Raw genomic sequence first — 10708 nt, forward strand, 5'->3', positions numbered from 1 at the left:
ATTCAATCATTTATCCTATCTGTTAGTGATGTTTTAAGAGGTTCCCATTTTTCTTGTCTTCTTTAGACAAATAAAAGATCAACAATCTATGCATCAGTGTGCAAAGTGGGTGTTATAGCTGTGCTTGAGTGCCTATAATCAAAGTACACCCACCTGCAGGCCTTGCTGCCATGAAAAAAGGGAGTCCAACCCCACTGATGTAGCTGGAAAAAGATCAGCAGATGTCTATTTGTGTCCTCATGTCTCACAGAGAACAAGTCAAGCGGCTTATGTTAGTCTTTAAAGTGTCTGTTTTTGTGTGTGTGTTTGATGGCACACCGACAGGCCCCACATTGCTTTTCTCGCCTGACTTGGCAGAACCGTCTCCACGACTCACAGCGAGGACAGATGGCAAGGACTTACCCCACTAAGAAACCCTCAATACACACACACACGCCCAGACGTGATGCACAACACAAGAACTTCCTTGGCACCCACTGACTCGTCTTTCAATCCAACAATGAGTCATGCTTTGCATCCTCTCCCACCAAGTGTCTGCATTTGCGCGTGTGAATTTGGCCGGCAGTGCGCTTCGATAAATCACCTGAAGTCAGCAAGTCAGATCGCAGCGCCTGCGGCCCTTTTCTGGTCACACGTCTCCCTGTTCTCACTCGCTGCCTACTTCAGTCCAAACAAAGCAAACTTCTAATTGGCTTCAACCACCCTGAGGCAAACTCGCATTATAAAAACATATAAAAACTCCCCTCATCAAAAACACTGATTCAAATTCAACACTGCAATAATTATCTTCACAGTTTAAACTGCTGCCCTGCTTGAGAAGTTAATTTGTGCTCTGAAATGTAACGGCTCTTGCTCGCTTTTCACACCTGTAAATAAAATGATCAGACTGTTTTGTTGGCCCATTTCATGTTTATGAGAGTTAAAATTTATGCCAAATATTTGCTGAATGAGTAAACATCTGTTTATGAATCATAAGAAATTATTAATAATATTTTAGAAGGCGCAGATGTTTATAACAGTCAAATTGAGCAATATGTTAATGGAGTCTGACAGGCAGAAAGACAGGCAGTGACTGAAATCCAACTCCACAGTGTGTATTTTCAGACCAGCTGGCTTTTGTTTTCAGGATAACAGGCCCAGCTTTACATTGACAGACAACTGACAGTTATACACATCTGATCAACTGTCAGAATATGATGCTGCCCTCGTCTTGTATGGGCTCATGAAAGTTCACTGTCACTGCAGCCTACAGGAGATTCAAGTCTCGGGAGGAGGATATACTTACCAGACTGTCATTTTTTACGTCAGTGTCCATGTTACAGAAACAACATTTTTGAATTAAAAGTAAAATTAAAGGTGTTAAACATAAAAACGTTGTTGTGTGGGTTTTTTAAACTTGGTTATTTTATTCTTTATTTATTTTCATTCTTTATTCTTTTTCTTTGTTTTTGACATCCTCCCTATTTTTGAGATCTTTGAGATCAATCAGACAAAATGAGATTCATGTTTATCTGGCTTTGTTTAAGTAATGCACAGATTATCTGTGTGCACTCAAACACGTGGGTGGATGATTGGGTACAAATGTTTGTATGTGTGCCTGAATGTGGTACACGTGGGAGACACTGTGTAGGCGGACAGTTTATTGAATCTGCAAGGCCAAACAAAAGCACCTCACTTCTGAAATACAGGGCTGTGCTGTATATGTGTACTACACTATACTACTGAGAAGCTTTATGTCCTGTTTGATGTCATTAATGGTCTGGCTTGTTTGTTCAGAGGTTTGTTGTAAAATATAAAATATTAAGGTATACTGGTCCATTGATATGCTTTAATTAATATTTAACTAAGGCACAGATCATAAATGAATGTATTTAAGTCATGCATTAATGTTTACTGCATCAGCAACTAATAAGGAGTGATGACAGATTCACAGACTGAGTCATATGAATTATTAAGTCTGCAACAACATTTAGTATGACTTAATTCTGTTAATTCATGTGTTAATTACCAGATGGGTCGAAGCCATGGATTTCAAGTTCCAGCCAGAGGGCTGTTACAATTTTCAGTGTTTAAAGTTCAGGTTGAGTTTATCTGTTTCTTCACGGACAACTTGGATATTTTTCTCAATCCAGCTCAAAAAAAGGCCGTTATCTTAAAAGTTAAACCTCCTCAAGTGTTAAAATTGAATTTAATTTTAAATTGAAATGAAAGTCTTAGTGCAACAATATGAAATTTCTAGAAAAACTAAAGTAAGGTTTAAATTTAATCTTTCAGAATTTTTGGTTCCACCTCCACGCTGCATTATTTGCAACTCATAAATCGGGAGGATAACCCAATATACGCAACTAATTTGCAAGTGCCAAGAAGCACAGATTGTTGTGTGGTTATTTTGGAGAAGTCCTGTTGTTGACTGGGCATAGTTAAGTCCGGTTTGCGTAATGGCACACGGAGTTCTGTGTGCATCACACCTTTTGGCTTCATCTCAGTGTTTTTACACAGCCTGTTGCAAAGTGAAATGAAGCGGCAACCTCTTAGAGCACACAGTTCCCACAGTGCCAAGAAAGAAACAAGAAGTATTCAGATCCTTTTGTAATGCTCGGGAATTCCTCTAGTGATGTTACCTTAAAGGCATCCGTTGATGTTTACAGTAACGACGTCCAGAATTGTTAAATGTACAGAAAAATGTATAAGTACAGCAATCAAAAACTTTCTCAAGTAAAAGTACATAAGTATTATCAGCTAAATGTACTTAAAGTAGGTCCAGTAAAAGTAAAAGTACTCTGTCTTAGTGTATATTTATATTTGTATGTATCATATTGGATTAACAGTTCTGATGCATAGACATGTGAGTAGCATTTTGACTGTGACTGTTAAGGTGGAGCTAACTTGAACATACCTTTATACTGTTATCAGTTTAATCTATAACATGATAACTTTGTATTTTATAGGCTGATCAGCTTTTGGATCTGAAAAGTAACTAGTAACTTAAGTTATCAAAATAAAAGTAGTGGAGTAAAAATTACAGTATATTCCCTCTGAGATGTAGTGGAGTGGAAGTACAAAGTAGCATAAAATGGAAACACTCAAAGAAAGTACAAGTACCTCAAAATCATATTTAAATACAACACCTGAGCAGAAGTCGTTACTTACTTTTCACCACTGGAAAAATCACCTCTCTACACCACTGAATAGCGTCAGAACCACTTGCTCCCACCAATGCTCGATTATTTCTTGTGCATTATGCATAAACCTGAAATATAATGCAAGGTAAAAGGAAAGTGTGAGTTGTTCAGGCTACATTTTATTGTGGTTATAAGAAATAAAATGTGTCATCAGAGGCAAAAACAAGAATGTGAGCAGGCTTATTATGTGGTACTGAGTAATGCAACCATGGATTTAACAGACCAGTGAATACTGACAGTAGTACTGAATGTCATACAATTCAACCTTAATCACTTTAGCTCTTCAGACCTTAATTACTGCTACACTGTGATCTTTTCTGTGCACCTAGTGAAGCACAGTCAATGTAAAATACATAGTCAAAAATGATTAATTGGTCTTTTAAGCCCCAGGATTTATGGGGATTTATTGGCAGAAATGAAATATAATATTCATACGAAAGGTTTAGATATTAATTCAGATTGTAGGCCTACTCAGCAGTTAATTAATGATTTTAAGTTGTGAAGTAGATAGTCTAATGGAGTAATATTAAATTAGACTTTTAAAACATGCCCATAAAAGTATAATCAACCTCCCACCACAAATGACTCAATTACAGTAACTTGAGTAGTTGTAATTCATTACTGTCACTTTGTACATACTACAGAATTTGCTTATTTCCAGTCTCAACAGCTCTGATGAAATCTACAGACTATTAACAAATCCAAGGGAAAACTTAAGTAAGTAAATGAGAAAACATAAACACTACACAAAGTACATTTTTGCTGGGTTTACTTTAAACTGTCACCCATCTGAATGTAGTCTGGGTACAGACTTTGTGTTGAGAAACTAACTTTTAAACAGTAACACATGTATGGTTAAGCAGGTACCTGTAAACTAACCTGACCTATCAATGACCAGTGAATGATAAAATAGAAAAATCTTGTATGAACATGCCAACATAGAGAAAGACACATTTTTATTTAATCAAAACATATTTCAATCAAGAATACAGCTCCATCAGTTAGTACAAGTACTTGTACACCAATTTGTACATGTTCCCTATTATAGTCTCTGGTGAATATTTAGATCTAAAAGCATTTTCTACCCTTCTTTCTTTCACCTTTGTAGCTAAAGTCCCTGAAAGCAGGAGAGCTGTACTGGGCAATGTTTTTCAGTAGTTCAGATGCAACCAATGTAAAGATCAATGTCCAGGTTTCTTCTGTTGTGTAAGTGTTCAATCCATCAGTGGTGACATCTTTTAGAACATAAATTTCAGAGGAGGATAACATGGAATATGTTTCGTAGATAATAAAACTGAATGTCCAACAGAAAAAAAAAAATAAAAAAAATCACCAAATCAAATTCTACAAAAAAATCCTGGAGAAAAGAAAACATCCTTGGCTGTGTAGTTTAGGCATCATCGGGTTTGTCTGCTGGTGGTCCACATGGTTGAAGCATCTTCTCCATCAGGTTAAAGCGGACACGCGCTTTGCTCTCATTCTCAGCCACAGAGAAGTAGTTGAGCAGGTCAAAATGTCCCATGTAAGAGCAGTACGAGTCTCTGTGCTGGTTGACCAGCCATTCCCACTTGCTGGTGTCGGCGTGCCCTGTGCCTATGTACTTGGACTGAAGATGCTCCAGTTGACTGTGGATGTTGTATCTGTCTGTCATTCTCGCTGAGATGAGAGTCCCAGAAACTCTGCACAGAGAAGGGGAGGGAAAAGTCAGAATTTAATGTAAAAATGTAGATTGCAGCAGAATCAAAGCAGAGGCAGACAGATTACACAACGACACGCAAAAAACTCCCCGTGTGAACCATGTAAGTTAAGCTAATGTATCACTATCATGTCTCAATGGACAATAAGTCTGGTTTAGTCATTGTAAAATGTGCTTGAGACAGTTACCTGCTAATTGTAACCGTATCCGAAACGTGTGGATACGCTCTCTGGGGTTTTTACAAAGAAACAGCTAGCAGGCTAACGTAGCTTCAGTAGCTTTCTGGCTAACAGCAAAGTGAGGTTACTTAGCTGCTAGCAGCCCGATAAAAGCTTTCTCCAACTGCAATTTAAGCCGCTATTTTGCCTAAATATCTGTTTCTTAGTGATCATATAGCTTTCAAATGCAAAATATACATACTTGAAGAGTTCGAGAGCGAAGACAGACGATGTAAATACTGTTGAGATCCACTCGCACTTTGTCGCAAAGCGATTGAGACGACAACTTCCGGTAGGTTCTTCTCTAAAATGAACCGTGTAGAAACAAAGCGTTGTAACATTTTGTTCCTGCCCTCAAAGTCACATTCACGTTCACAAATTCAGTTCATATTAGGAAGTATGGTATGTATGGAGAACCGCCAAAATAAAATGAATTAATGAATTAATGAATAAATAAATGAGTGATTGAAAGCAGCAAAAATAATTTTAAAAATAAAATTAGCCATTAAATTAAATGTCACATTATTCTCATTTTTGTTTTAATTTGTTTTTGTATTAATTTAGCTTGGTATTAATTCCTATATTGAACTGCTTTCCCCATTTAATTTCCATTTTAATTTATTATTTTATTCATTTTTAATTAATTCATGTATTTATTTCTCTATTATATCCTTTTGCATTTCCTCTTATGTCCCTGAAGTGACTTATTTCTGTATGTTCATTTGACATGTGTTTATGCATTTTTTACCTTCATCATGCAAATAACGGGGCTGTTGTGTCATTGGGTCAATTTTTTGCCTATTGCTTGATCGATATATGAGTGCAGATAGTAAATATACATGCTCTGCTCCCACACTGGTGGCCTCTGTGACAGGCTCGGGCTCATCAGTACAGAAAAAGATTAAATCAGAAATCTGGATTTTGTCATATTTTATAAAAACACATTTTATAAAATGCCACATATATTATAATATTACTTTTGGTGCATTGAGTGTCATATCATTTAATTTTCAGAGTACTTTTTGTATTTATTTTTATTTTGCCAGTTGCTATCCTCCATAAATGTGGCCTCGGTACAATGAGATTAAGTTTGCAGCTTCCATAGGCCCAGTCAATGCCATAAAAAATAAACTGTCCAGCAGTCGTGAATAGTGCAACAGAATATGCAAAACAGCAACAAAAGCGGCAGCTGACATTGTGTCATAGATGCAGACACTGAACACAATATCCAGACAGTAACACAGAATGAAGGAGACTGATCCCTGTGTGACTGTACAGGTTGCTTGGTGACACAGTGTCAGTTATTATACATAGTTTACCGGGGACACTTGGTGGACTGATTCAGAGTGGTTATGGTTGTGGGGAGTAGCCATTTCTCAGTTTTAAGGTGCAGGCATAGAAGGTCTCATAACATCTGCCAGATGGAAGGACTTCACACAGACGCTGGCAGCTTTCCAGAGACAGTGAGAGCTGTAGATTTCCTCCACGGCTGGAAGCTGTATCTCAATGATCTTCTGTGCACTAGAGACAACCCACTGAAGAGCTTTCCTATCAGCTGCTGTGCAGCAGAGATACCACACGGAGCTGCAGTATGTTAGGATGATTATAGAAGGTCACCAGCAGCTGTTGGGGCAGACCAGCTTTCTTCTGCATCCGCATGAAAACAGCTGTTGCTTTGATTTCCTGCCATCCGTTAGTGGTGTTAGTGGACACACTAGTGAGGTCCTCTGAGAGGTGAATACCCACATACCTGAAGCTGGACACTCTCTCCACTCTGTCTCCGTTTAATGAAGACTGGGACGTACTTAACATTCTATGACCTTCCAAAGTTGATGATTAGCTCTTTGGTCTTTATGGTAATGAGGGGCTGTTGGAGATCCCCACAGTCACTGCTGTCTCATCTGCAAACTTAATGATGGTGTTAGTGGCAACTGCAGGAACACATGACCGTGTGAAGAAGGACTAGAGGATAGATGGGGCTCAGAAGGGCCATTAGCTTTTTGAGGGCCCTATGCAAAATGTTGTTTAGGGGCCCCTATTTTGTGAAACTATGGTGGGGGAATCCCAAATCTTTTAGGGCATGCATTTAAATTTTAAATGCATCAATCTGGTGCACTTTAAGTTGCACCACTGCAAACCTGCAGAAAATGCTGAAAATTAGGAAACACTGGGGCTTCCCTACATGGAGAGACTCTCAAAAACTAACTCGATTTACTGAATCTGCTTTTTAACATCTATGAGACAGATGCTACATTTTCCTTTATACATTTATTTAAATATTAGGAATGCATTTGCTCCTAATATAACTATTCATGCTATTTTCCAGACCACATACAATGTAAAAAAGTCAGCAGTTTCCAAATCAACCCTATTATCAAAAATCTATTCAAGAACCCTTGGATGTTTTCAAAGGAACACAGTCTGCTGGCTGTTGTTGAAATGTATACATCCAGTACAGCCAGCACCTCTTCTGTCCGAGGATGTTTGCAAACAAATACATGAACTTACAATTTTCCAACTTATCTAATTCAGGCTACTTACAAAAATAATGGCAACAGCTAGCTGCTATTCTCTCAAGTTGTGCTCTCATAAAATGATATATTGATGTGATGTGTGACAGAGCATCCCCACTGCTTGGGGTCCAATGCAACCACAGATAACAAGAAATGGTCCTGGGTCTCAGTGGACATCATTGTGGTGTGCCAGTACTCAGAACTGTAGTGGAGGACAGGTGGGACTCTGAGGACACTGATGGGAAGAAAAAAGTTATCCTAACAATAAAAGGAAGAAGAGTTAGATTTTGAAGGACCTCAGTGCAGTTTCATTTGTTTCTTGACTTCTTCTCCCTCAGGCTCTGGCACACAAGATATTTGCTGCTTCTATTGCAGTGTACATTTCCCCCAAGTAAATACATAATTTAGTTTTGGTCTTAGAGGATATCAAACTCTCGGTAAGTTTTCTTTTGGTGAAGAACTTGTTTATAGAAGAAGAATTCTTCTATCTTTGTACGGACTACAGTTTAGCACAGTCCTGATGTTAGCAGAACTCTGTTTTTTTCAGTATTCTTGAATAGTTGTCCAGTCTGGAGGGGACTAACAGACCAACATTACCATCCCTAGAAACGCACAGCTAGAGTGAAAATGTAAACATGATTTAATTGTTATCAAACAGCAGTCTGTATCTTAAAAGGGGACTGTTTGAGCTCACATGTTTACCATCTGGCAGGAATGATAAAATGTTTGCTGAGGGTAACGTTTAAACCCAAACATTTCCACTAATATCACAAACATGCTCTTTCCTTTTCCTCATTTTATCCATTAGTCCAAACAGTCTTTTGAAACTGGTGATTTTTTTGTGATTGTATTATTATTTTCCAATATTTGTATTGGTGCTTCTACATTGTTTTAGCGTGAGTTACTGAGTTTTGGAGATATCAGCTGCAGAAATGTCTGCCTTCTCTCAAATGAAACTAAATGACTCTCAAAAAAACAAACAAACTCAAAAGCAATGTCTCTTTTCAGAAATCATGACCCACTTACTCAAGATAATCCACAAACCTTGTTGTGAGCACTTTTATGTAAAAGCTGTTGTTTTTCTATATAAGGGTGGCTGGTTTCTCCAAAACTCAGCAGCTCACACCAAAACAAGATGAATAAATAGCACTACAGCCCAGAAGAAAAAATATGTATTATTGATTTTGGGGTGAACTGTCCCTTTAAGTGTAAATGACACAAACTTTTTCAAACTAGTGTCTCCTGTGTTGAATACGTTTTTATTGTCAAAGCTTATTTGCAGCTCCAGTCCCCTGCTGGGAACACTGCACTTTGGATAATTACCTTACCTTTGCACAGGTTCTTCTTTTTTAGTTTCAACTTTTTTTTTTTATCATTAACGTGTTGCTTGCTGAGCTGAGTCATCTCATTTTTCTTGTTGTTTCTCATTAGGGTTGCACAGTGAGTGAAAAGAGAGCAGAAGGAAGCAGAATGCAATAGTCATAGTAATAGCTGTGGCTGTGCCGTCCTCAGCAGACCACAAGCTATCACCAGACATACGGTCATCTGGGTGGCTACACAAACCCCTCATACATAAAAACATTGGATTTTTCTGCCTTTTATGTTACTGCTTTTGTTGCAAAAGATTAACAGCTATTTTTCTTGCTCTTCTTCTGGGTTTTGTACATTGAAAACTGAGTTTGCCTTATGCTCCCATGAGCCACACAAAGATATTGCCTGAGCATTTACAAAGTAAGGCACATATGGGAAAAGGGATGGGTTGTCCTTAGATGTTGGTGGTTATTTGTGCTTTTATGTGATCAGTCTGTGATGAATAGAAATAAGTTGAAATCAGAGACAATCAGATAAGTGTGCTGTGATAATGGGACTCTATAAAAGCAGAGTAAAGTCGCCTTCAGAGGTTAATTTCCACTGACATGCTCAAAGCTCGTCATTCAAGTCATCGTAAGAAATTAAGGCACGGAAAATGCATCACAATATAAGATCACCTCTTTGAGGTTCACCTTCATGTGTGATCAGACTAGACAGGATATCTATTCAGTGACGTCCCTCGAGGACTATTCATGGCTATCGACTGTCTCTATAGCTCACCCGCTCGGCAGAAAAGTACCTGATGAGAATAACTAGGAATGAAGGATAACAGTAATAAGAGAAGACGATACATTTATCACCCTGCTCCACAGAGATCTACAGGGACAGAGATCACGTGTCTGATAGCGGGTCCTGTCTGATGCTGCTGGGAGTGAGGTCAAAGCCATTTGACACTGTAACTGAGAGAAAAAAGCAAGCGTGCCCACAGGATCTTGTGAGCCTTGATTAGTTTCCATAACCTTTTTCTTGGGGTATAGTGCAACATAAGGTTTGAGATATAAAACTGGATTGCATCTCCAGTCGTCCCCTTGTCATGACAGAAGCTGAATGAACAACAGGAGCACCAGACAGCTGAAAAGATGTGGGACTAACATCAGAATGAGAATAAAGGTACAGTTATATGTGTGTAATTAATCCTCTGACATCCTTTTGAAGCAGGAGAAATGAGATACAAAGTGTGGGTGGGTGAGATGTACTGTTAATACTGTGGTTACATTATGCACCCCTTCATTATCTGTTTGTGTTTTATCATGAGAATTATTAACAAGCCTGTGTCTTGAATTTCCATTACACTTGAGTCTGTAGCTCTCGGTACCTCAATATTCAATAGTTTGCATAACAAGCACTACATTTTAATTTGTGGACATACTGTGGAGCGTTGCAGCATTGTAATTGGACAAAAAATGATTGTGGCCTTGCTTAACAAAGTACAACTTAGTTAGGTGGCAATCAAAGATGAATTTTGCTGGAGTACTACATACACATTTCACAGGTCCTATAGCTTCCTTCAAAGGAGCTGATATGAGACACTAAATTCACAGGAAGGATCCAGGAACTGATGATTTAATTTGGTACTAATTACTGGGAAAATGGAGACACTGTATGATACACTTCAGAGTAATTAATTCATATCAACTATGTTTTAGTGAGTGCACTGCAGATCAGCTGAAAATGGAAAAATCTGAAGGCAAGCAGAAAATTCTGCATAAATGGAGAAAACATTTGCAG

At 38.2% G+C, this 10708-nt stretch overlaps 1 protein-coding gene across 1 annotated transcript; it reads right to left on the bottom strand.

The window, feature by feature from the left end:
• Positions 1–4551: 4551 nt before the first annotated feature.
• Positions 4552–4885, bottom strand: sf3b5 (splicing factor 3b, subunit 5). Its single transcript, XM_084735997.1, has one exon. It carries the CDS (start codon positions 4831–4833, stop codon positions 4573–4575), a length of 261 nt encoding a protein of 86 aa, XP_084592123.1. The 5' UTR covers positions 4834–4885; the 3' UTR covers positions 4552–4572.
• Between the last annotated feature and the right edge of the window lie 5823 nt (positions 4886–10708).

This window comes from Lutjanus erythropterus, chromosome 14, assembly GCF_056507025.1.
Source record: "Lutjanus erythropterus isolate fLutEry1 chromosome 14, fLutEry1.hap2, whole genome shotgun sequence".
NCBI lineage: Eukaryota > Metazoa > Chordata > Actinopteri > Lutjaniformes > Lutjanidae > Lutjanus > Lutjanus erythropterus.

Excerpts from the sequence above, each read along its gene's own strand:
- sf3b5 (XM_084735997.1), bottom strand. The coding sequence starts at position 4,833 with ATGACAGACAGATACAACATCCACAGTCAACTGGAGCATCTTCAGTCC.